The following is a 27572-nucleotide window of genomic DNA, read 5'->3' as shown; positions in this document are numbered from 1 at the left end:
TGTCCTTCCACCTCTCCCATCTGAATCACATCACACATCTCTGTTTAGTCTATTAAACGAGGTACTGTTAAAGTTATCTCCAGAACAACTTTATTTAATCAGTTTCAGTTAGTAAAAAAGATTTAGCCAACAGCTATTTCCCTTAACATAGGCTTGCAGCTCATGAACAAAACAGCTCCCTGAAGAGCAAGAACAGAGTTCACTGAGGAATGTGCTAATTAAAGCTGGATGAGTTTCCCTCATTAGGTGTAATTACTTTAGGTTTTGCAGGCTGTCTTCTATGGGGTGTCCTTCCTGGCTGATGTGTTGAGACTAATTAAGAAACTGCGATGTGCTAAATGCATAATTTCCAGCAGAGACCTTCTTTTCAGTGTCCTGGCTTTCCCCGTGTCCACAGTAAGTAACCTCTGTACATAAAAATAATGTTTGCATCAATGATTATGGGTGTATAGCATAACATGCACATGTATAAAATAGATAAGAACTATAGGCTTTTTTTCACCATTTAAATATTGATTTGGACCATTCAGAAGAAACAGTGCTGACCCTGTCATGGTTGAAAGTAAAGCCTCTTGCACAAACTTTAGGGTTGCTGTCCCTGAGTGAACAGATTGATCCCAAAGGGTGAATGAGGTGTAATCTCTCTGTTAATCTCATGGTCCGAATAGGTGTAGATTTATTGATTTAAGGCATTTCTCCAAAGGGCAGCATGGGCCAGGAGGACATGAGAGGGTAACTAAGAGGCAGTAAAATCTTACATCTCCTTCTCTGACTCCAGCATGGCCTTAAATAAGCACTGGAGAGAAACAGATTCACAGGACAATAATTATAGTCATAGCCAACATCAGATTCACCACAGATCACCTACTCCCTCACAGACGATGCTGTTTATCAAAATACTGTTTATCTGGTGCTGTGGGCTGGACGGGAACCGATGGGTTACTTATACACGTAGGTACCACTCTTCCTGAGTGAAGCCCTCAGCCATCTCTGAATCTCAGAGGACTGAGCAGCACTGCTTAAATCTGGTCCACAGCTCACCCAGCTGTCTCACTAAAAAAGTCCTGCCAGGGATGGAGACAGAGACTGGCTAATTCATCTCCCTGGCACAGCAGTATTCACAATCCTGCTGGCATAACCCCCAAGCAGCCTCACTGTGCCCGCAGGATGGAGGCACAGGGTAATGTCATTCTTCCAGCATCTCACAGTCTGATGTCCAGCCCCAGGCACACAAAGCGTGTTCAGATACAAAGCCACGCCAAAAAAATGCAAATCAGCTTCCAGGTATCAGTAACCGATACCAGCGTTCATTTCCTCCAGTTAAGTTCTCCCACTGTAAATCCTCCTCTGTTGGGAAAGAAATGGGTGCCCACAGTGCAGATTGCACCTGCAGTTCAGGAATTAGGTTTATGAATTGTGAAGATAAGGGTAAATTTTATGTGAACTGTCTTACCAAGGTCTGTTTTTACTTTGTTACTGAGCAGAACAAATTCTGTGGCTTGACAGCCAATCCCTTGAGGAGAACTTGTGGACCATCAAAAGATCCCATCTGCAAAGGAAAAAAAAAAAAAAAAGTTTAAAGCTAATCTGGTATTCCACAGAAAATGTCAGCGTTGGCAGTTTATAAAGGAGGTTTTTCTCGCAGTATCAACACAGAACACTGCACCTCAGAGTAAATTCCTTTCTTTATGTTGTAACGTGAGATGTGTGAGTTTATCTGGCAATATCACCATTTTTCATGTAGGAGATGTTTTGCCTTCTCCGAAATGAAAGCACTAGCCAAATCCTATCAATTATGTTTGTCTTTCATTCTGAAATTTATTTAATTTATATTTTGGTTCCAGTTTGTGTCTATATCCTTTTGGACACTGTATACCTACAATCGAGAGCTGGTTTACCCCAAAAGCCTTGATGGAGTCATCCCGCTCTGGTTAAATCACGCTATGGTGAGTAAGAAACACCCCTGCCTCTTGCAGAGAAGACAGACTTTGCGTCTGTCCCATCATTGCATTGTGTCGCTTTCCAGAAGAGCTTCATGGCTTCTTCTTTCTCACCTCCTCCTTCCTACTTATCTGAATCTGATGTTGAGCTGTACACAGCAAACAGATGCATGTGCTTGAAGTCACCTCGAGAAGCCTTTTAGCAGACAAGGAATGTCAGTGAATTGGTGCTTGTTGAACTTCAAGTCAATGAAATGATGTGTAGTCATAAGGAGAAAAAGTCTCAGTTATTGTAGCTCAAAAAGTGGTTTCTGCAAACAGAAGTCTATGAAATACAAAATGGCTGGGAGTATAACAAAGCAGTTCTTAATTTTTAAAAAAGGTGAAAGAACCAAAGAACATCTGACAGCTCTACAGCTAATAAGCTAATGTGTGCACAGCTTTGAATAGCTGAATTGCAATGATTGTTTACAGATTTTTCTATAAATACTTTCCAGATTTCTCCTTCATTTGCTCTGGCTGTTTTTATGATGTGTTGAATAATCACATATTTCTCATCAGTCAAGTGTAAGGAGCCTGACAGTAACATGGAAACCGTGGGTGGATTGTAAGGTCAGGGAGGCCTCGTGGGGCTAATGGGAAGGGGGAGAGAAGGGAGAGGTTCAGTGCTAGTCTGAATCAGAGAAGCCAAAAAGTATGAAATAATCGCACAGAAGACGAATTTCTCTCCAAATTTAATTTCTTAAGTACAATGCTTTGCAACCCGCTGCAGCAGTTTCCGATGCATGTTGAAGGTAAATATAGAGGATTCGGGGTTTCTGGCTGAGGACGCTTGCTAAAGGTTTTGAGCAGCCACTTGATTTAGACAGGCGTATTCAGATACGTGTCCCTGCAATCCAAACACGCACATGCATATCCGCATTACTGATATCCGAGTGAAAAACTGCAGCCATTGTGCACTTTTAACCTTATCACCTGCTCTCTGCCCACCAATTCATCTTCACCAGAGCTGTCCATACCTCCACACAGAAACAAATGGGCACTGCTCTCTCTCAAAACCATCGTCCAACAAAAAGAAAGATTCCTTGAGTTCCCAGCATTATGCCAGTTTCAGGTCTGGGCTTTGGTATGGGCAACTGGTTGGTGGTTAAAATCTTCATGGCAGGGTAGGTGCTGGGGAAGAGGAGGGCACAGGGTGGAACTGAGAGGAGATGGGCTTTGCTGCTGGTTTTAATCCCGGTGCACAGCTGAGAATTTGGCCTTTCCATTTGCATGTTTGTTTATGACATGGGAAGGTTGAGAGGTGCTAGAACGTACATTTTCATGTGCAAGAACTCTTTGCAGGAATCCCTCAAACATATTCATTATAACTTCTTTCTTACCCTACCTACATCTACATTTCATAACAGAGTCAGTCTGACAACAACAAAAAGCTTTTCCATTTCAGAAATGTCAAAAACAGGTGTTAAAAAAGGAAAACAATTCTTCCTCAAAATTATTTTGACGAGAGAGAAACTTCACATAAAGCAAGCCTCTATCACAACCTAGTATTTTATTTCTAAGCTCTTAATACACTGCAGACATCTTGTGCTTGACAGTTCCTGGGTGGGAAATCTTCCTCACAGTCACTGTGGAGCGTAAAACATCTGCCACCAGTGTAGACTGATCCCCGCTATTGACAATCCCTACATTTTGGGACACCTTCCAACAGGTGCCTTCAGGCTTAGCTGAGGCATTTCTTTCTTCCAACACAAAATATCCAGTGGGTTGGATATTTCCATTCCTTCCAACCCACTAGGAAGATCCGGGGAGCTACTGACACTTTAAGGGACAATCTCCAAGTTCTGATTGCCAAGAAGACACTTTTTCTTTGGGTTCTTTTCCTTGCACATTGCTATACTTCATGGCTCTGAGATTACAGACATTTCATGGCAGATTGAGGCAGCATCTAGCTGGCTTTGGTGGAAAAAGACATCAGTGTATCAGTAGTAGACGTCAGTGCCATATCATTTGCAGTGGGAGTAATTTTTTTTATCTCTGTCTATTTTAATGGTGTAAATAGGGAAAGCATATGTTGTTATGTAAGTGAAGAGTGAACCTAAAAAATAATCATGCAAAAACACTTCAGGAATACCAAGCTCCCTGAGTTCGTGGTGATGCTGCAGCACCTTCCCTGCAAAAATGAATTAGCCATTTATTTTTCTCACATTTACTGCTCTTACAGTGGGAAAGTGTCGTTGCCCACCTGGTAGCCCAGAGTCATACAGAGAGCACTACATTTTAGGCATGTTTTTGTACTCTGAGCAGAAACATTTGCTGTTTTGCAGAAAGGATGGCTAATGCAGAAAGGAGTCTGTCTAATATTCGAAGGAAGCCAAATACTTCAGACTACCTGGGTTTCTCTCTTTGCTGACTTTAACCCAAGGGCTGTGCCTCAGTTTCCACTTCTGTTTGCTTGCAATAATTATGTTTTGCTATCTTTACACAAGGCTTTGAGCTTCATGGATGAAAAACCCCCAAACTTACTTACATCTCAAGGACAATTATTTTATTTGAACAGATTTTTTAAGTGGAAGATGGCTGAGACAAAAGATACGCTGGCCAATTCGTCAAGTGAAACTGTTTATTTCTATCCCCGTCATCTCTTTTCAAGCAACACCTGGATACTCTCCAGAAGGCGACTAACTGCTGGAGACAGCTTGGATTAAATCATATGCGTGTATTATTCAACTTAATGGCAGTAGAGGGGAACACTACATTTTGAAGGGGCTGACAGAATTGAAGGCTAAACAAAGAGGGCCAATGGTGGGTCAGAAGAGACCACTCAGAAGCATTTTTATCTATAACAAAAGAAAAGATACACATGAACATTGACCAGATGCGTTCACAAAAATGGTAATGGTACAATTGCCTTTTTACAAAGGAGGTTTGTGTTTTCAGTCTGTAAGGCACAGTTCTTGTAAACCACAAATTTTGTAAAAAGCACGATTTCTTTATTTTTAGGTTGCAGCTTAGTTTAGCCATCTCTTTCTGTAATTTATTCTGCAGCTGTGTTAACCTCTCACCTTGACAAAAATCAGCATTTTAGTGTCCTGGGCACTTTACTGACACATAGTTATGACCTGTGCACGTTCTGAAGGCCTTGTAACCTAAATAACTAAGAATAAAAAAGGAGGGATGATAAATGGAGGCACAGAAGAAAAATTACTTACCTGGCAGACTTTCAGCAAAGATGACAACAGACCCCACATGGCCTGAGCCACTCAAAGCTCCTTTGCACTTTGCTGTGATGTAGCCAATCAGTATCTGAATGTAAAAAGAAAATGTAAGGAAGTGAAAGAACAACCTGGGTGCATACAAGTAATTCTCCTTCACTGAATCAAGCCATCAATGCCCTGACAGCAAGAATACCAGCAAACTTGCCATGTCACCTCTCATCTTAGAACTTCTTGGTATCTACAAGTTGCTTGTGTTCTGCCCACCTAGGTAAACCATTACCCTCCTCAGTGTGGACACAACTACATCAACAAAAATGTTATTTTTTATCAGTATGATTTACTTTCATCTGGAAAAAAAAAAAAAAAAGTTGTATGAGCACAAGTTATTCTTACTCTTATGTGATGGCATCTATGTGAAGGATTGTGTCTGCCTACAGCTATTTTAGGAAGCTGCTGCAACACTAACCAGCCAAGGGAGTGCAAAATTTGTGTGCGGAGCAGAACCCGCTTGTCCAGGCCACTCTAACTGGACTCCTGCTCTGGGTGTGTACACAAGAACCACCTCAGGTTCATCTTTAACCATCTTAAACGATTCTCCTTGCAACTGGTATTTAATGATTAATAATTCTTGCATATTTACACAAGAGAGAAACATTTCCATTTGTTTGCATTTCACAGTATCTCAATTTTAAGCTGTCTGGCAACTGTGGACATTCATAGGCTTCCAATTACATTCAACTTTTGGCAAAGAAGAAGAATGTGTGTGTGTGAGGGATATGGAACATGAAATTAATCACCCCACACATTTAAGAGCAAAGATGCTTAGCTTTTCCCAACACTACATACATATTTTTTTGAAGTTTCCATTTTTGTTGACATAAGCCCATTTCCTCAGGGAGAAAGTATGTGTTTCACAGACAAATGTTATGGCAGGGAATCCTCCGTGGCTGCTGCTACCCCAGCGTGCACAGGTGCAGTCTCCCTAACCCACCCCACGAAGGAACAGCTGGAGACAAATATTCCACAACAAAGGATGTGTCACTTCAGTCTCATGTCAGCTTCCAGCTGCAGTGCAACATCAGTTTCTTAGACTACGTATCTAATGTCAGGGAGAAATGCAATTAAAATTCTGGCATTGACATGGAGACAAAACATTTGCTAGTAAGCAATAGGATATTCAGCCAGGGCCTTATTTCCAGAAATGCATGTGTACATGCAGAAAATGTTCTCTCTGAAGCTCTTTTACCTTTGATCATACAATTGGCCTGACATTTCATCCATTTTTCACAATAATGCTCCCAAACTACCTACACATCTCAGAAAAAGCAGAAAAAAAAAAAAAAAGTTGTTTTTCAGATGAGCGTGAATGGACCTGGAAAGGGCAGAAACAGATAGTAGCTGACAGTTGAGAGAGGAGTGCTGCTGGAGTTAAACTGAGCAATAGCTTCCTGACTAATTTGTCACCACACCTGCTCAGTAACAGGATTCCTTGTGCCTCCCGCTCTACCCATAAAACAGATCTATGTTTCCCTGAAAATGCACTGATGACTGAGAATATAAAAGACAGGTAGCAACTCTAAGAGAGAATTATTTCTTTAACTAAATATGGTGATGTACTAGTTAAAGAAATAAAATGAACAATATTGCTTAAGCCCCTCCCACTCTGAAAAATAAAGAGAGGTTAAGAGAGGAAGAAAAATGTGTAAGGACAGATTACAAAAGAAAATTTTAAAGGAGGTATTTGAACGAAGGCAGTATCACAGCAAAATAAATCAAAAGAGGGAATTTGTTCCAAAATGAAGCCAAGAAATGAGAGAGCATACACAGATTCAGAAAATTATGAGGAGTATAAAACTAAATAGAGGTTTTATGGTGACAGGAAGCCATTTAGTTTTATTACGCTCAGATAACACAGGCTGTAATTGTTTATGAAAGCAACCAACCCAAGGAAATTTCCATAGACAAGAGGACATTTCCCAACAAAGAGCTGAATAACTGAGTAAACACCTCAAGGGTCAACCAATGAAAACTGGCTTCATGAGCTTCATACGACAGCACCAAAGTGTGTTTTTACTTTTTCTTTGCAGTAACATACCGATGGAGAAGATACAAGCATGAGTATCAGCCATAAGTGGTTGTCAGCACACAAACTCTGTGGGGAATTTGAAAGGAGGAACACAGGCAGTTTTTCAAAAGCACTCGATGGTGTCCAACTGTGCCCAGTGGAGTTTAGTTTGGCCAGTGGTAGCTGTTTGCGAAAAATCCCCCACTAAAGTCTCGCACGTTAATGGAAAGCAGACATGGAGGGTATGTAAATCCAGACGAATGAGAAACAAACAGCTATGGTCAACCAAGGCATCATTTCCTTCACTCTGGAGTCAAACAGGGTCAAACTGAGTCAAACTGCAATGCACGCATTAGGCATACAAGTGATCTCAGCAGCTCTGGGGAGATTATTCATGGGCTTAAAACTCAGCCTAGGCTGGAGCCTGCAGCTGAACACAAACTCTACCCAACCCTGTCTTCTCAGTCCCAGGAAACTTGCATTTACTTACATTCTCAACAGCAAAACAAGGATATAACACTGAATAAATACACAAACTGCTAAAAATATGGGAAGTAAAAATTCCATTCGGTCTCACCAAACAGTGGAAATAATACCAGAGAGGTCTATTTAAACTCATGAACCTGAAATGTATCCTGGGAAACATATAACATAGGGTAGAAACAAAAAATAAAGAAGCAGGAGAATGTTATAATTTCATTCTCTCCACAGGAGATGAGTTAACATGCCAATATTTCAGAAGTTCAGTGTACGTTTAAGAAACTTTCTTCCCCCTGTATTCATATGCCAAATTTTTTGAGAACAAAAAGAATTTTGCAATTTTACAACTAGTTCAGATTCACCTGAGTTTGTCAGGAAAAAAGCAAATAAACCAAACCCAAGTTAAAAATCATAGTAAGTGCCAAAAAGGGCCACAGAGGATTTTGAAATCAAATGTTTGGAACCAGAATTCAGAATATAAGTGTGATTAGTTAACAATATGTCTCTGATAATTTTAGAAGTCCCATAACTTTCATCTTTCCACTATAATTTTTTTTTTTTTTTTAAAAAGCATTTGAAATATTCCTGTCCTTACAAAATTTGCAAGCTGAAAGCTTTCCTCATCAAGCCGAGATTATTGGACAAGTAAATATATTAATATGATTAATAAGTATAATTAATAATTACTAACAGGATTCCAGCCAAGAGAAGAAAAAAGCTCTCTGATTCAGTTCCATTCACTGATAGCCTGATCAGAGCACACAGCTATTGTTTTAGCTTGTTTTCCTTACCTTGGAGTGAAATAGGTTTTTTCTCCCTCTGTGATAATTATTTTTGACAGTTTCACTGTTTATATGTGAAACTGAGAAACTGTTAATTGAAATAAAAAATGAGTCACTGTTTCCAGAAGTTTTTGCCAATGTTTTGATCTGTGTCAATCTAAGCTTAATTATTAAGTTTTCTTTAAAGCAAGAGGCAAAACCATGTATTTTAATTTGGCCCCAAACAAATCATGCACTCCAGCTATAGGTCAGTTTAAGGATATAAAGCACAGCTAAATAGGGTTGAAAGTATGTTTAATGACCATGCACTAGAGACCTACGGTAAAAATAACTCAAATGAGAAAATACATCTTTTTTATTGAAAAGGATACGAGAAGTCTTTAAAGCCTTTCAGCAGATATGATTAACCATGATATATGGTCTATCACTAACGATTCTGCCAAAGTCAACGTCTAGTGGCTGTGAGAGGGAAATCATTTGGAAAGCCAACTGCGTGTATAAGCAAAGGGCAGCTTTGCACCCCGTAGCTAACCATGCGTTCCTCTGGTGTCTGCTGTATAAATATGCATCTGCTCTCATAAACATGCTAGGTTATTCGGTAGAAATTCCACCGTGATTTTACCGAAAACGGACAAACTGGACTCAGCAGAAATATGTGAAGTCACCAGTAGACTCGGATAGCAGAAGTTCAAGGGAAGATTTTCCCACGTGTTCATTGGGCAGGGAAAAAAAAAAAGCAGCTTTATATCAACAAAGGAAAAACATTAAATCAAAAAATTTTAATCCCGGAGGCGCATGAAGTACCTGAGAACTGTTGTAGAAATCTGTCTCAAGAAGGCATTTGCATGGCAAGTTTAAATGGCCCTATAGAAAGCATGTCTTGTTAATATATACAGTGATTCTCTCTAACTAGGAATAAGCTAATAGTATCTTAATAAAAAAAATAGGATTAATATATGGGAAAATATTTTTAAAAGATGCAAATATTTGTACAGAAGACACAGCACACACTTTCATAAGCCATGTGCCAGTGTCATCATTGGACTTGGGAAGAAAGCAAATTTCCTATGCCACAACAACTTTTTTCTTTTTTTTTTTTCCTTTTTCCAAATCAGGATAGATCAAGACCTTTAGAAACCATTCACAAAACAAGAGGAAGATAGCCTCACTCCTGAGTGCATTTGCTGCTCTTGGAGGTGGAAGCACTCTTCCAGGGAGTGGGAAGCTTGACCTCAAGCCTCTGCGAATCAGGCAGAGGAGCAATTTGAACCTACCCCTTCCACTAAACTCTTGGCTATTTCCAAAAGAAACCAAATTTTCCCACTTTGCAGTGACTTTCAAGCTTCTTTTGATTTATGAGCCCCTGAGCATTTTCTCTAACTTTTCCCTAAGTGGAGGAGCCTGCCAAAAAATGACTAGTTAAGTAAAAACATAGAATAAAAAGAAGAGCTCCCAACTGTCTTTCACAACCACTACCAGTTTGCTACTTATCTGCAGTGCCAATGGATGTGTTGAAGCAGTGGGCTCCCCCTTGTCACCCCCGGCTTGTTGCTCCGTGTGTCTGTATAATGCTGTCTGCCCTTTGCTGGTATGCTGTTGCAGGGTGCCTCTGACCATCACCCAGTGTGGTGCCTCTCACTCCAGTGAGAAAAATGAGAAATTGTAAATGAGGTGCAAAGCTCTGCTCTTCTCTCCTCTTCCCCCTTTCCTGTGGGATTCATGTACTGTGAGGCAGCCCAAAGATGTATGAAGAGAAAGAGGTTGCCTAAGTGAGTAGAGACATTGGTGGTCTTAGTCACAATAGCTTGCTCCCACCAGAAGAGGAGAGCCCCCATTTCTCCATGCTTTCATCCTCTGCTTCTGGATATGGGTACTTGCACCAGCTCTGGATTCTTCATGGCCCTTGGTAGCTGGTTCAGGGGAAAACTGAGGCTGGGTCAGAGATGCCCAGAGGGTGCTTGGCCGAATCACACTCACCTTGTCTAGCTTCTCCTGTAAAGGACTTGCCCAGCTTCCCTAGGTGGTTGTTTCCTTGCCTGCCCTTGCTACTTACTTCTCAATATAAAGCTGCATCTCTCTTGAGGAAAACTGAGCCAATTGCCCTTGGTCCTACCTGCAATGGACATGGAGAACTGAACTCAGCCATCACAGTCATCACTATATCAACCTCTCAAGCCTTTGAGATCTCTCTCCTTTTTCTCTTTACATGCAACAATGTGTTCAGTCCTGATTTCTATGCCTGTCTTTGGACTGCTTTCCTGCTCATACTTTCTTGCTGTTCATGCTGTCCTTTTCTTAACATGCTCCAAATTATCTGCACCTGTCAAAATGGGGTGCCCTAATACAGAGAGAGAGAGAGAGAGTGCCAGCCAAAACCTCATCAGTTCAAGTGGAGCAGCATACTTTACCAGGTCTTTCTTGCAAACAATATTCCTGTTAATACCAGCCCAGAATGCTTTTTTTTATTAAAGCAGCATTATATTGCTGATGTACTTATTTAATGTTCGCTCTGAGAACAAAAAGCCAAAACTAAGGAAATAAGTATATAAAATAACCCCCACTAAAAACCTCACTTCAACAAAGGATTATTTCACCAGGTCACTCCTACTAAATCCCTCTTAGGACAGCAATAATACAACTGGAACAACCCGTTTATAGTTGTTAAAAGTGTTTAAATTAATGAAAAGACTAGAAAGGACATTTCATGTAGCCCAAAGGAATTTTATAACCCACTGGATGTCAGATGAAAACCAGGACTTACATCCACTTCGCATAATGGACAAATTCACTGTAAAAGGCTAAAGCCTGAAAGTGAAGTCAGAGTGCAAGTTTTCTATCATTGCTGTCTTTCATGGGCATTTTGGACAAACTATTGACCACCTATGGAAAATAAACTTTTTTTAGTAATTTTAAAAGCACCTTAACACATAGGTTTCTGACTAAAATACAGTTATAGGGATTACATATGGAAACTGTGTGCACTGAAGACATTTTTCTGGTTAAATGAATACAGGAATCACTTTTACTGGTACAACAAGACCTCTGCTATCAACCAAGCAGGTTGTAGAGCTGAAGAATATCTTTGTGAAACAGAACAGAGGAAAATCTCAGTGCCAATGAGTGCAAGGAACTGGAACATCAAATAAATATTTTCTATCTCTTCTCTGAAAAATAATAACTGAGATGGAAAGGTTATTTTGGTAGTAGGACAGCCAGGTATGAATAGCAGCTCCTGGGGGTGCTGGGGGGCCTGAGGGAGGACATGCAGCTTCCAGTGAGCTGTCACTTGGCAGGGGCAGACAAAAATGGATGTCTGCCTCTTAAACAAATAGGTAAAGAACGTTTTAACGCATGCTGTGTGTAGCTCAATGTGCATTTAAAGAATTTAATCTGTATTTGTGGCAACTTATACTATAAATACACAATAAAACTTTCACACCATACTACCATATCAGATAATCAGCACGGCTTCTAACAGATACATACATTGAAGATACTAGAACTACTTCCCTGGGACAAGAGGAAATTTTATACCATACACCCAGTAGGTTGTGCCTTTAGGGGAAAAACAAAAAATAGTTTGTTTTTTTTTTCTGTTTAAAAGTCTATCTATCTTTCTCTGCTGCCCTCCCCTCCCTTCCTTCCCCCATCTACCTGTGAAACTGTTTGCTTAATTAATAGGAATTTAACCTACTAGTCAGCTACAGTTGTTGCTATAGTTTTCTCCTGTTGCACCTCATCGATTGTTTTTGTGGTGTTACTTCCCAGCACTGTTTAAGCCTTCTGTCCTATGTATTGCAACTTAAAACTATTGTTTGCTTGCACAGGGAATATTACAATAATTTTAGTGGGGAAATTTCACCCCAACAAATTATTTTCTGAAGTTGCCACAAATCAGCCAAAAAGTCGAGGCATTAGCATCCTGAGAGCTCCACACTGTTGTTTTAACATTCAAGCCCAGAAGGACTTCTGCTGTGTTCCCAACCTCCCTCCCCACAGTGAGGAGCATCCATCTTGGAGGCATCTCCCCACCACAAAACAATCTGTGCCACCAAGCTGCCTGCTGAAAATCCCCTGTGCTCAGACAGTTATCATCATGAAAGCCATTTAAACTGAGGCTGCTGGATACAATTCAAACTCTTTGACAAAAAAAGAGAAGAAAGCAAGCTAACTTCTCCAGCAAGCTAACTCTTGGTTAAGCTTGTTTGAATTTCCTTCTTCATCTTGAATCACAGCTAACTTAAGTCCTCTGTATGTTTACCACCACATCTTTCAGTTTACAAAGAGAAGCACAACACACTGCAATCGCACTGGAGTAAATAATAAATAACAATCTAACTTGAAAAGAATATGAAGGCAATTCAGCAATTACTTAATGAGTTCAAGGAAGAGACTTTTGACATCTTCAAGCGTGCATAACAATAGATTTCAGTATCTTTTGTACTCTAACGGGAATTACCAAAAAATTTATTGCATTATAAAATGTAAAAGGAAAGCTCACCTATTACAAAGTAACACGGATCATTCTACAGGCAGACCTCATTACAGTACTTTTTACAGCATACTAACAAGAAAATTTCCGTGCTTGTTACTGCAGGGGTACTTCTTTACTATTAAAATAGAAAGTGTGCGCATTTGTACACAATTACATTCAGTATTGTTAAATAATCCTTTGCTTATGGGCAGGCTCTTGAGATTTGTGATCAGCAATGACCAAAGGTGAAGCACTGCGACCGGTCAGTGATGGACTGTCTTTTCTCCTCAGCACACAGCTGTACTGCCATTTGCTGTCCTGGAAATCCTTGCCATGCCACACCGTTACCCAGCAAAGAAGAATGGATTGATCCTATTAGGATTTGTCGCTTTTCTGTATATCAGTTGGTAAGAAGTATGTCCTTTAAAACATGTTCTTCAAGTGATCTACTTTGTAAAACAAGGCCAAACGCTGTACTTAGATTTAAGTTCCTGCCTAGGCACATGGGAGACAGCAGTCTGTTCTGTGCAGAAGTCATTTAAATTTCAGCTGAGACCCATGAAAACTATTTCCAGACTTAGACAGAGCAGGTTTCTTCAAACACAGTACAGGTTCTGATACCTTACATAGTATTTCCTGCTCTTCTAAGGCCTCTTACAGAAAAGCAACTAAACTGCCATAAACTCTGGGGTACTTTGAGTTATTTCTGCTGGGCTGGAGTTTTTATTTCTACCAGTACCATCAAATTTACCTCCACTCACTGTCTTGCTCACTGCAAAACCACCAAATCTCAAAGGTCTGGGGGTCATGGAAGCAGAAGAGAAATAAAGGTCAGTTTGGTATTTGGCAAGGACACATGGCTGAGTTTAGAAACCTGAGATAGAAAATGATACTCAGAGCCAGGTGCAAACTGACATGAAGCAAGGAGGCATCTGCCCCACTACCATCTCCCACTCTACCGGTGGACACTGCCTACGTTCCAGCAGTGCACCACAGTTGATCTCCAACCTGTTGGAGGGTGATCCTGAGAGAATAAACTATATAAAATGAGGCCCACCCAGCCCATAGCCATCCACCCACCTCCTGTGTGTGTGTCATGCACCTCTGGAGCTGAGTTTGCATCCACTTCTGCTCGTTGCATCCCAGCTGTAGTGCCGGGGTCCAGAAGCACTGCCTGCTCCATCTAACTAGTGGCAGTTGCCAACACTCCAGACTACTCTGAGGATGCCTTATGCTGAGACTCAACTCAGGAACAGGTCTGTATAGTTTCAGGGTACGCTGTGACATCACTTTCCAGAACTTAGGAAACACCCTGGCCCTACGGTGAAGGATATAGGACAACAGATCAGCAGAGAGGTGACTTGTCCTCATGCAAAGATTTCCAAGAAGTCTCTGGAACTGTGAGGGAACCCATCCTTCCCCTTCCTGCCCACCAGTTCTCACTCTTACCTAGAGACTACCTTCAGCCCACTGAATGAAAAACTGGAGTAGAAAATAAACTGCACAGATGAAAAACTCTTGTGACTTGAAACCCATTAGAGTGGCTGTGGAAGCAGTGGACTTCACTGCTACGTTACATAACCAAAGATAGGAGCCATTTATCCTAATCCAGCCCAAAGCCTAATAGGATTATGACCACGGCTTCCTAAATTCCTTTTCTATGCTATGGTTCACCCAGTTGCTTAATGCCAGCTTTGTCTCGCTTGTCTTCTGACAGCATTTAGTTTATACTGTCTTTGAGACCAGACGGCTTTCCAGGCAAGTATTGCAGTCATGTGTGCCATGCTTTCCCCTAGAGTCCCTATCAGCTGAGCAATTTCACCCCACAGGAGACACGGCTCATGCCAGGACCTGAATCCTCATCAAAGGATGAGGATCAACACAAGCATCAACACATTTGAGCCCCCCCAGTATCTTCTCTGAATTGATGTTGCATGGTGCTGCCAGGGTCCTGAGTGGAAGGTGGTCCCTTAGAACACTCGTCCCCTGTGTCTCAGGGCCCTGATAATTGGATAAAAGATAATAGGATTTCAATGCTGTTGCTTTCTCTCTTTCCGAGGCAGCAAGGAACCTCCTGTCTGCTTTCTTTTTGCCTTCTTGTCTCGGTTCCCTGAAACCACAGACAATAGCTTTCAACTAACAGAAAAAATTTTTAGCCTTGCACTGAAATCTTAACATGTGTACACATTTTATTGTTGGTGCTGCAAGCTGATGATTTAATAGCCCCATTTGGGCACCTTATGTTTTCACAAGCAGCAGAATCCTTCCTAAAAGCCTCTCCTTGAACTGTCGCTGTCATTGCTGCACTTCCCCTTCCCCAGTGCCAATGGGCTGAGAACCAACTGGTCCCTGCAAGGCAGTAGAGGAATCAAGCAGCCAGTGATGCCTTGCACCAGGTACCTGCCTCTGAGCCGGGCTTCGCTGTACCTTGGAAAACTCATCGTGTTCAAAAAGGAAAGGTGTCTTTCAGCTGCAGGACACCAGGGCTAAGAGAAACGTTGGGCACATTAGTTAATTCTTGCAAGGATGGGTCTTGCATCTCCCAGTTGCATTAAGTAATGCCTTACTCCTGGAGTCATCACATTGAAAACAGTGAAGAATATATACATTTTGGAATCAGCATTTTAAATCTTAAAAAAAAAAGTAACAATACATTCCCCTTTCCCATTTCAGTGCTACCAGATCAGTATAAAATAAATCCTAATCTTCACAATTTTGCATGTGGCTTTGGAGAAAAGTTCCAACTGCCTTTGCAAGGGAATATAAACCATTATAGATTGCACTCTGTATACAAGAAAACCCAACCCAAATTAAATCTAGAGACTGATGGCTTTCTTGCAATATGTCCACATTCCACCCCTGTTAGGAATCAAAATATTTTTCTTGCACTGCATGCTCATTTTCAGTTTTCAACCTTTTAATTTTGAATTAACCACAGTCTGAGAGAGCTCATATGTGGCCAATATGTTCTTTTCTCTTTCTGGATCTTCTCATTTAATAATTCCCTAAAGATACCATTTTTTCCCTTCAGTGAATGAGGTGGTCCCATAAACATTAATGGACAAGTAATGAGAGGACAGGATAAATCCCCCAGTTGCATCTAGCTATGCTATGAGAGCATGTTACTGTTCCCTGATATCTATATGATGTCCTCTATCCTATAGCAGTTTGGCAACTTTGCTTATACCCAGGGCTGTTATCTCAATCTATCGTCCCCATAATTCTGGGCATTGCCTGCTTCTGACTCACTTGCCGATATCCAAGGTAAAATCATGGTAAAAATTGAAATTCGGTCAAATAAACCTTACGAATAATAGGCCTCTGAATCCTGCATGCATATTTAACAGGTGATTACCCATGAGAAATGAGCAAGATGTATTTGCAAGTTGTGGGGTACATTTTATGAAATCCCTAGAAAAAAAAAAACAACAAAAAATAAAACCAAAACCTGTCAACAATTCTGTGCTCAAAATGAGCAAGTTCAGGAATCTGGACATATGCTTCCAAGATAAAATCCCTGGCAACACACAGCTCCCACCAAGTCAAAAAGCTGAAAGTGCTTTAGTGCTCCTGCACAGTCATTTGTTTATGTCTGAAAACATGGGTTGGAGTGCTTCATATGAGGCACACCAGCTGGCCAAATTGCTTCAAGATAATCTAGTTTCTCATTATATAAAATAAAGGCGGTTGTCACTCTCTGTTTTACTGTCTGAGACACATTAAGAAAACAGTAGCCCTGTGCAGTGAAGAACACATGCTGACATTTGCATGGGCTCCAGTTAGCACCCAGTCGTCAATATTTCTGCTTAGCCTTTCTGTGATGTTTTGTGCAGGCCTTTTTTATTTTTTTTAAATTTTTTTTTTACTACTTAGCTGTTTCACAGCCCTGTTTGTTTGATGAAAGAACCTTAAATCATGAAAATGAGTCTCTACACTTAACATTTCTATGCTCAGCCCAGACAGCTCCATTACCAACTCCCTCCATTTCTCCACTCTATCCCTTATGTGGGGATTAGTGAATCTCTCACTACAGATAAGGAAAAAACGTGATGGTTTATGCCCTGTCCTTTCCTTCTTTAACTAGAGAAAGGACAAATCATCTTTTCAGACTTTTTTTTTTTCCTTACCACTCTGCCATTTCTCAGTTTTGTGACAGTTTCAGGTTGGTGGGGCAGCCTGTTTGTCACTTCTCTTTGAGGCATGATGCTCAGTGTAAGGTGGCAGGCTGGGTGCCATCAGAGAGAGAGGGATTGCATTCCCAGGTTAGCACTGGTGATGGCAAGTATGGCATACTCCTCAGGTGTGTTTTTCTTAATCAAGAACTAAACCTTTTAGGACTCTTTGGATACAAAGGATTGTTTTAGGGAAGCGCTGCCCATCGTTACAATGCCACATCTTTGTAACAATCACTGGAGACCTGCCCTCTTTTTTATATTCTTTACATATTCACTAGAGAGATATATATATATATATAATTTTATCCATAAAAATGTATGTTTCTCTATATTTAATATATATATAAATGAACTTTATATTTTTAATATTAAAGACCATTTAAATATTAAGTCCAGGCATTTGCTACCAGCCACTCTTATGAGCTATAAACGATGAAAATAATATGTTAACTGACAGTCACTACAAAATGCTTTTTGAGAGAAGAAAAAGGCAGAAAGAGAGGGCCTAAATGGAAGAAAGCAGACATAATTGTCCTTTTTCTCCTTTCCCTTTTCCAAGCAGTGCATTCCAAATGGTTCTGGCACAAAGGAGCAAAGCAGCTCTATCTGTTTCCTACCTGCTCCTCCTCTCCTCCTCTTAGACCAAGAGAAAAGGCACTGCAGAATTCCTCCTGCCTTCTCACCTCCTGGAAACTTCCTTCCACTCCCAAAAGCAGTGGTCAACAGCAGCAGGATAGAGACAGTGAGAAACAGCACTTTGTCTCCACAGACCCTTGAGGTCTGGATAGGGGCTGGAAAGCTGCTGTAATAAAAGAGCAAACACATATGTGAGAGCTGATATGAATAAGCCTCACTTCGAATTGCCAAGTGCATATCCTTATTTCTGAGCATATTGCTATTTTACTGTTATTTTACTGCTGTTAACAGTCAGTGCCACCAGGGTGACAGCAGAACATTGTGTGCATTTCAACCTGTGCTGAAACCCATCTAATTTAGCAGCAGCTCAAGTGTGCTTCACAACAAACAGCCCAAATGTTGAGGACATGTATTGACAGCTGAGCTAATTTTCTCTGTATCAAGATTGTTTTGATAACTTGGCCCTTCAGGAGTTGGAAATCATGAAGTGGTTCTTCTAACTGAATTGTCTTAACCAAAAGTCATTTCTCTTCTTGCCTAGGGTCCTCTGGATTTATTCTGTAACGGGAGAGTGGGTATACCCTCTCTTTGCTTTGTTCAGCCCAGCCGGGCTAGCAGCCTTTTTCACTGGTAGCCTTGCCATCATCATCTCTTTCTACAACTTCGGGGAGTTCCTCAACCGTATGATATGGGGTCAGTTCAAGTTTTGCTTTTCAATTCTATCCGTATGAAAAAAAAAATAATCTAAAATTAATTCCTGTGATTGCCTAAGCAGGTGGGGAGAGGAAGAAGGCCCTTGTACACTGTGGGGTGGCATTTGGGTGCCTGATAGAGGTTGTCAGGTCCTAACCAGGTACTAACAGATAACAAATTGGACCAAGAATCCCAGCCCTACCAGATAAAAGGCTGGGGCAGGTTTCTCTAATGTGGCTCAAGAAGCACCTCTCACCAGCATAATCACTGGATTTTGAATTTCTTCTCAAACAAGGGTCCAGAAAAGCCTCTATCATGTCGTGTCTGTCAGACTAGGGAATGGCACTGTTTACTGACAATTTGTAGGAAGGCATTAGTGTGTCCAAGTGAAAGCATCACAGCAGCTTCGTGAATAAAACAGTACTTCAGAAAGTTTTTCAAATGGTTGAGAACATCTCCCTTCTGCTTTGGTAATGATATAATTGATAGCAATTTAAAGAAAAGGAAAGGCAGCTTTCTTGGACAAATGGGCAGTTAGAAAAAAAAAAGTAGTTTAAGGGGACACATTCAACAGGTGGAAGAAAGAAAGAACTGATGAAGCAGCTCTAGGGGTTTGGCATGGGATGAAATTATTATTATTATTACTATTATTATTATTAATATATACCCCCCCCCCCTTCTGGTTTCCTCTCTCCTTTTTCATTCAAGATTAAGTTTTTGAGGATGAAAGTGTTTCTGTCAGGAAAACGTGTGTATTTTATTTAGGACAAATGTGTGAACATTTGCAATTTCTTAAACTAGCTTTCTGATGAAAGAAAAAACACTGCAAAAACACCTCTGAAAATAAATAAGACAACCTCCCTCTGTTCTCAGGGAACATTTGATGCCTGATCCATTTTGTGAAGTCTCACATGCCTGTCAAGCCAAAGTAGAGTGTCTGTAGCTAGTCTCTCACCATCCATACTCAGCTACCTAAAAGCAGCAGATTGACTTTCAAATGTGCTGAATAACCAACTTCACCATTTGATACCTTTGCAAATAAGATGCTCGTTTTACATGTCCATGTTTGGAAATTTTGGCCAAATTCTATTCTTGCATAAACATGATACGAGATGAGGATTGCTGGTAAATTAAAACAGATCTGCAGTCTTTCTGCGCTAGCACTGGTTTAAGAGGCATCACAAAACCAGCAACTATTACTAATCAAAGACCACATCATCACTACAAGACCATATAGGTCTTTATATGAGATCCGATATCTGATACATGTAGGTATCTGGTTTTTTTCATCGCTGAGTACATATCTAATTTCAGGCCCAGAGTATGCCTGATGCAGAAACTGGAGATAATCAGAATTAAAACAATTTGATTTTCAAGGTGTTAATTGATCAGACAAAAGGTCATGCCAAGCAGAGATCAGATTAACTGCAAAAATTAGACACATTTTGAACAGCTGACTAAATATACTCACTTAAGAGATGTTAATTTAAGAGATTTCTCAGAAACTAGGGCAAGCACTCAACTTTCTTTTCTGTGCATAGAGGAAGGCTAAAAAGCACCCCCAGTTGTGATAGCATGAATGTATCCTCAGAGAATATACATAAACATGACATCCTCTGTTGATACCTGATGTGCCCTTGCAATCCCTGGAGGCCTCCTGTGTGTGGTCGTTCTGCCTCTCCATGCAGAGTATTTTAAAAAGTAGCCACAAAATCATGGCCTTAATAATTACATGATGTTTTCTTCCACGTTCAGGACACTCCCCCTGAGTTACTGTTCCCTGTTTGTGAAAACTGTTATTACTTCACGTGCATCTTCAGCTTTGCACCCCCAGGACTGGCAGCATTCTCTGGATTTGCTGTACACCAATAAAACAAGCTGCACCCCAATAGCTGGCAACTCTGTGGTAGCTGAGGCTGCAGTTTGATAATACGGGGGTTTTGGCAGCAGTAACTTCTCAATAAGCTCCTGCCCACTGCCTCTCACTCCTTCCTACTCCACTGCACATGCCTGTTTCATGCAAGCAGGGGCTGTTTTCAACTCTAATCATTTTGCTCGATCCATTTCCCAGCCATGTCCTCCCAAGAGAAGGGTAGGACTTCCTCAAGCTGGTATTGATAAGAAGGTCCCAATAAGCATTGAAGCACTGCAGAGAGAAGCTATTCCAAATTACTGTGTGACAGACTCTAATATGTTTCTGACTGAGACAAATATTTGGCTCAGCATTGCCAGAGTCAAAAGAGCTGCAAACTGAATAAAGACACGATTCCAGCATACACCTTTCTTCTCACAACAAAAATGGCTCCACATACTTTTTTCGTCCTACCCTCTCCTGTCTCACCTTCCCATCACAATAAGGGAGATGATGCACTTAAAATAACCCTGCAGGAAAAAAACAAACCAAACCAAACCAAAACACCACAACAAACCCACACACAAAGCAAAGCAATCTGTGGTGGTGGAGGACAGACCTGTTCATCTGTCCGTACCCTCCACACTGCCCACCTCCTTCCTCCCTCAAAAGAAAGGCATTTCTGCCCTCTCTTTTGCTTCCTGCTCAGTCCCCCACAGGCACAGTCTGAGTTAGAGTAATGCAATTGTCCACTCAGTTCCTATAGGTACCTCTGGAGGCACCTGCTCCAATAACATCTGTACCACCAAGCACTGAGACCTGATGTTGGCGGCATCTGCCAAGGCAGAGAGCCCTGCCTGGGCTGCTGCGACCAGGCTTCACCCCAGAGGAAAAGGCTCTGCAGCAGCTGCTTCTTTCTTTCCCATTTGAAGAAAGCAAGCTCGCTGAGTTTGTGTCCAGATAAGTTCTGTTTATTCAAAGGTGCAAGAAGTGATTAACCAATAGCTCCACATGAGTGGCAAGCCTGGTTTCCTTCTGGACTTACATCCTGTGGCAGCCTGTAGGCTGCAAATGAAGCTTGTCCCACAGCATATCATGCTTCATATGAGCTCTCTTCCATGTTCCTTTATAGCTTCAGGCCTCTATCACTCTTCCTAAAACCAGGTACATAAATATTTGGTCTTTTTTACCCTTAAACGTACATTCAGTTCCAACTTATTCCAAAGACTATGGATGGCAGCTTTCAGCTCGAAGCGAGTAATTTTTACAGCTATGTCCTGTGCTTGACAAAAGAGATGCAGTATCATTTCTGAGAGCTGGAAAATCCAGGCAGTTCAATAATATAACCTTGTTTTTCCAACCAAAAGATGCCAGACCCTAAATTTGTTTTATTATTTATAGAAAAATTCTTTCATACAGTATTGGAGGTTTTAAAAATGTATTATCTCTCATGTGCCTCTCCCTCCCCTCGCACAGTTGGATTGGTGGTAACTAAGGCAACCCAGCTGCACAGCCTGAGAGGCACAGAAAATAGTACCAGTAATGACTTTTTTTTTGTTTTAAATCCCAGAGTTTCTAGAGTACTAGACAATGTTGAGCAATACAGAAACTCCAAAGAGGATAATTGGAAACAATGGGCTGATTCTTTCACTGCCATAAATTTACCTCAGCCAAGAATTTGGCTGCAGGGTCTGAGTACCAAAGATGAACCATGAAATAGCTTCTCCTGTTCCCGATGGGTAGAAAACATCACACAGGCAACCAATCTAGTGTTACTTTGACCAGTCAAACTAGAATCCTCAAAAATAAAGCAAAGCAGTTTTCCCTCAGGTTTTGCTCCTGGTGAGACAACCAGATCCTCTGGAGAAATTCTGATCAAAGTTCTCCACATTAGATAGAGCAACATTTCAAGTGAGGTCTCTTCTCTGGCACCAGCATTTGAAGATTGAGCAGATTCATTTGTCTTCCATCTAACACCTGAAACACCAACACCCCCACCCCACCCCCCCCCAACATTAATCAGCTGCTTGATTTCAATACTTTGAAATGCAGGTGGATAGGAGCTATAGCTTGCAACAGCTATCTGCTCCACCAGTGATTTAAATACCTGCTGAGGGACACTGGCCAAACCACTTGTGAGGCTTCTGCCAAGTCCAGAGAAATGCTCATCCCCCAGTGGTGGAACTGTCCTTTGGGAGAGAAAGAGTGTAGAAAGGGAGGCTGGCTCTCAGAGTGGGCAGCAGCTCCAACAGAGCCATGCCTGGATGCTTGCTGTACTCCATAAAGGGAAAGCTTTGGTCAGCAGGTGGCTGAGAAACACCAGGGGCAGCAAAGCCAATATTAAAAAAAGTCTAAAGCAATGAATAAGGCAACACAACAAGAATAAGAACTGTTGCTCCAGGAAAAGAGGAAACTTACGGTGGAGTAACTTCCTTGTGTGCAGGGCACAGATGCATGTGCTCCTCCAGATCTCCTGGGAGCTCATGAATATCTTGCGAAGACATTGCTGAAACATATTCACCTGAGGCTGAGCTAAAGTCAGATGGCAGCCTTCTCTTTAATGTATTTTTCCTCTTCTTTTTGAAGTTCTTTTTCATAAAATACATTTTACAGAAGCATATAACATGTTTTAAGAACTGATTGTTTTTCCTGGGTTTTATTTTTGTATTTACGTACTTGTGAAACCAAGCTCCCTTAAGAATACCCTGTGGTCAGCTGTTGGGAAACCCAGCCTATGTGACAGCGCATGAATCTGTGCAATATAAAGCAACACTACAATACCACTGAATTCTAAATGCTGTCGTTCTGAGAAGCTATTGAGATTGCAGAAACCTGAGTGGCAAATAAAGGGATGCAAAGGGCAACTGTGTGGGGTACGAAGTCATTCTACAGTTTTATTGGTACAGGCTTATGAACAGCAGTTTTTGTATGAATGTTAAAATGTTCAAGTTCTGCAGGCAGTTATTAATCCAGCCACAGGTTCCACCCTTTGTTATTACAGCGTCCAGGGATTTTTAAACTGAGCCTCCCATCCAGAATATACCTTCATTTGTTCTATCATGCCTTTAAAAGCAAAGAATAAGAGTCCGAGGTACAGCTATTTCGTTCAGTGAACAGATAATGTTTATATCTATGATTTCACTATATTGCCGGTGAGGAATGGAACTCAAATTTAAGAGGATTTACAGCCCTGAGTTTGCAAACTAAATACAAATATTTACTTTTGTCTCATCCATTTATCCTAGTTGTGCCACAAACCTGTGATGGCATATTTATATCCTTCATATTTGTCACTCCCCCAGGCTGCAGTTTACTCCTCGGGTAGAGGAGTCTAGCTATTTAAAGGAAACCTGCACCATCTGTCGCACATCCTCCTCTCACTGACAAGTTTATCTGATGATCCACTGGAGGGAGACCGGATCGGAAGCTCTGGCAACCCAGGGCTTACGATTTCATCACTGGAGGCCAGATATTAACAGGTGCTTGCTAATAATGCTGTCCCTGGCCTAATAGGCTAGTCTTTCTTTTTGGTGGAGTTTTTTCTCCCTCATCTTTAAAATTTCTGTTTGGTCAGTACAAAATACTTACAGGATCATTTGGGAAGGAAGAAATGCCAGGATTCTGTTTCATAACGGGTCAATTACCAAATGCTGTGCAGGCTAGAGATAAAATACAGCAATTAGCATTTCAGAGCCTCTGAGGTCTATGGACAAGGAAAGCACCTTTAGAAGAGACTTCTCTGTGAGTAAATGATCATCAGCAGGGAAGAAGAGAGGATGAGACAGTGCTTTACCCAAATATATTCAGTTATTGCCATGCTCAGTGCCCCACGGTAGCACATCTGGTTTGTAGCTGATGCTTCAGAAAGCTGTGGGTCTTTGGTAAGTCCTCTGCCATCCTGGCCAGACACATGAGGATGCTCTAGATATCTTAGCTGCAGGATTAATCATCTCCTGCCTTTTCAGATGAGCTTTATTTTTAGAGCTTTTCACATATTCTTTCACCAAGCTAGACTTGTTTGGTGGCAGATACTTTTTGCCCACTAGCAAAGCACCATTATTTTCAAGGGTTGCGGCCCACAGTAGATTCCAAATAATTCCTCAGTAGACGAGTAGTCCCTTACTTGCTGGGGACAGCCCAGGCTCATTCGACTTCCGCAGCACTTCGGCATTAGCAGCTGGTCCAAGCCATGCACTCACAGTTTACTCCCACTCCCAGATGGGTTTGGTTTCCCAGGGATGTTGGGAGACTGGGGCCAGGTTCACATCCTCCTCCCAACAGCATGCTTGATCTGTGAGAGGATTTCTCTGTTGTGCCTTTTTTCCCTAATAATCTGTTCTCCTCTGCTTCCAAACAGGAGATTCAATAGTAATACTGGACTACAGGCGGAAAGGCAAGTGAATCCTCCTCTTAAAGCCAATCTCTCCACTAACGCTGAGGCCATGAAGTAGAGGAAAATAAATGCAGCTGTGATAAATCCTTTCTCCAATGCATTGCAGCTTCTGGTGAAGCCATTATGTCATCAGGCATATGGAAAACTGGTGGAAAATATGAAATGTTTGTCTCTTACATGATAACTCTGCAACTGCTATGAATAAGAAAATTGTGTTCATCTGTTTACACAGATTTCTCATCTCTTGCACAATGTACGTGAGGATGTGTCCATGGTTAAAACTCGTCACTGGTAAACGAACTCCCTCATGAGCTTGGCACCGCTCTGTAAAAGACCTGTGAATGCAAGCCAGCTCTTGTTTGGATTGCCCTTCATCAAGTCTGGAAAAAATTAAGAGGGGGGTAATTTTAACAGTGCTGTGACTTCCAAGCTAGCTAGATAACAAATTGGGCTAACAAGGACTGTAATTAGGAATGTCTGCTCAGAAAGTTCACCATGAAGCCAAGTTCTTCTAACAAGAAACATTCTGGAATATTAATATGCATAATAGCTCCCCTTCATTTTAACAGGAAATCTGAACTCAACACTTTCTTCCTTTTTCTTGGTTTCAGTTAATCTTGCAGCTAAAGTAACCTAATTATACTGACTGTATGATTGCTTTGACAGAAAGCATGTTAATTTAAAGCACTGTTTAACATAAAGCTGCCTGCCATATAATTACACTCCAGTCACATGTTTACTAATCTTGCTCAATATAGTTGATTTCTGTTATTAGCCTCAACATTTTGTTAACATCTAAAACACTGGAGGTCTGCTTTGTAAACTCCAATAAACAGGCAAAACTGGCAGTAGCGTAAGTATTTCTTAATGGTCAACGTGAAAAAAGAAAGATCTCTGTTATTAGCCTTGCATTTAAATGAAGATTGGAAACTCATGGCAGTACTTAAATGTCTAACTCCATCTTCACTGCCAAAACCCCTACCTTAGAACTACTGTGCACGCACTTCATTGGGGTGTTATTTTCATCTTTCAAATGCTGCTGGAGTTTAGTAAAAATGAAACACATTGTAAGCTGCCTGTGAGCAATAAAAAAAAAAAAAAAATGTGTATACATCAGATTGTTCTTCTCACATGTTAGGCACCTGATAAAATTCTAGTCTGGGAAGTTAACCTACTAGGGCTAAGTTAACTCGGTGAAAGACATGCATGCATCCAATAATTCCCAGTTTATCTAGATAACTTGCTCCAGCTAACTTTGCAAGGGGAACGTAAGCAATTACACACAAACAACCCCCTTCCCCTCCCTTTCTGTTGAAGCTAAAGGAGAACATGGAAAGAATTCAGCTGAAAGGTGCTGGTCAAAGGAAATATTTCAGAGAGACCAGGCAGAAGAAAAACCATGAAAGGAATTAGGGAAGAGGAGGAAGTTCAGGAGACTCCCTGTACAGGTTTGTTGGGTATTTTTCTCTCTTCTTTTTTTTTTTTTTTAAAATATTTTATTTTGTACTGATAGTCCAGTGCAAACAGTTTAAATGTCAGAAACTCAAAACAAAGCCTGGGCGCTGACGTGGAGGGGTAGTTCTTTCCATGTCCAGCCAGAGGAGCTGAAGAGAATTCGTCCTCACCTCCTGCTGACGCCAGGATCACCTCTGGGGTCTAACGTGGTGATTGTGCTGCTGGACTACAGGGGTTTGAGGAGAACCGTGGTGGGGGTTGTTTCTTTCTTTGAAAAAGGCTCAGAAGAGGCACTGCTCTCTGCTATGTCCTGCATGGAGAGGCTGGATCGCAGTCATGTGCTTTAGGAAAGCAATCAGGAATGCCCGTCCCCAAAAAATACCTGCTGGGATTTTGGGTTTGCTTTCCTCCTATCTCTGATGCACATGGAACCCTATAAGGACGAAAGCGTGCATTGTTGTTCACAAACCGACATTTTCCCTGTGATTTCAAAAAGGCTTTACTGAAGTACTCTGAGTAAGGATCTGGCCTTTACGACATTTACACTACATTTCTCTTTCCAGTCTGTTTCTCTCATTTTATTTTGAGTAAGTATGCGAAGTCAGTTAGAACTGTTTATTTATAGCTGTAGATTTTCATGGCTGTATAAATTAGATGTTATTACTGAATGAGATGCCCGCCCACTCACCCAGTGCAGCTGTACAGGAATCCTTTCATGCTGCTCGACGGTACGCAGTCTCAATCAGGAGGAAAACGACATGCTCCCAGCCAGACGAAGGGACTGCTGCTTAAATCCTCGGGTGAAAAAACAACAATTTTTTCCACAGTACGATGTGCAGTATGACAACCACAATTACCTAATACTATTTAGGTCTGCCACTTTTGTTTGGCAGAGAGAGAAAATGAAGGTTTCAATTCACCAGAGAAAAAAAAAAAACCACCCTAAACTAAAACCTACCCCTGTATTTTCTTTTTACAAGACCAATTGATTTTTCTGTGGAGGGCGTGAGGGGGATGGGGACAGTCAGTGGAAGTAAAATTGGTTGTTATTCAATACAGAGCACCATCAGAAAATAAGGACCTATCCCATACACACAGAGAGAACTATTTTCCAGCAGAAACAGCTGGAAAGCAGCATCTACCACAATTAGGAGCTTTCATCTTAGCTCACACCTTTGTAACAGTTTACTCTTGCAAAAAGCATAGGCAAGTGCTAATTTCTTCCCTCCCCAATTTCCCACACAAATTTCTTGGTTTGGGTCTCTGCCAGAGCTTCAGGGTCACAATCTGACCTCAATAACATAATTTAGGATTGTTCTGAGCCTTCAGTGGAACTACTGAAGATTTACTTTGATGGATACGGGGCCAGGATCTGGCATGCAGAAAATATGCATTTACATTCTACCAAA

At 41.2% G+C, this 27572-nt stretch overlaps 1 protein-coding gene and 1 long non-coding RNA gene across 2 annotated transcripts in view; one reads left to right on the top strand and one right to left on the bottom strand.

Annotated features, from left to right (window-relative positions):
- Window positions 1–25976, top strand: part of ADTRP (androgen dependent TFPI regulating protein) — a 33466-nt gene extending 7490 nt beyond the window's left edge. Inside the window, exons 2-6 of the mRNA XM_074897897.1 lie at window positions 262–396; window positions 1845–1946; window positions 13251–13366; window positions 18312–18463; window positions 24673–25976. Of these exons, the coding sequence (XP_074753998.1) occupies window positions 262–396; window positions 1845–1946; window positions 13251–13366; window positions 18312–18463; window positions 24673–24716 (549 nt within the window). The 3' untranslated portion in view covers window positions 24717–25976. The remainder of the gene's footprint in view (window positions 1–261; window positions 397–1844; window positions 1947–13250; window positions 13367–18311; window positions 18464–24672) is intronic.
- Window positions 313–5330, bottom strand: LOC141956981 (uncharacterized). Its single transcript, XR_012633038.1, has 3 exons — window positions 5153–5330; window positions 1454–1549; window positions 313–407 (listed from the first exon to the last, which is right to left on the bottom strand). It is a non-coding gene; the product is annotated as an uncharacterized LOC141956981 (long non-coding RNA).
- Window positions 25977–27572: the final 1596 nt, after the last annotated feature.

This window comes from Athene noctua, chromosome 2 (assembly GCF_965140245.1).
Source record: "Athene noctua chromosome 2, bAthNoc1.hap1.1, whole genome shotgun sequence".
NCBI lineage: Eukaryota > Metazoa > Chordata > Aves > Strigiformes > Strigidae > Athene > Athene noctua.
This window is presented reverse-complemented; position numbering and strand designations above follow the sequence as displayed.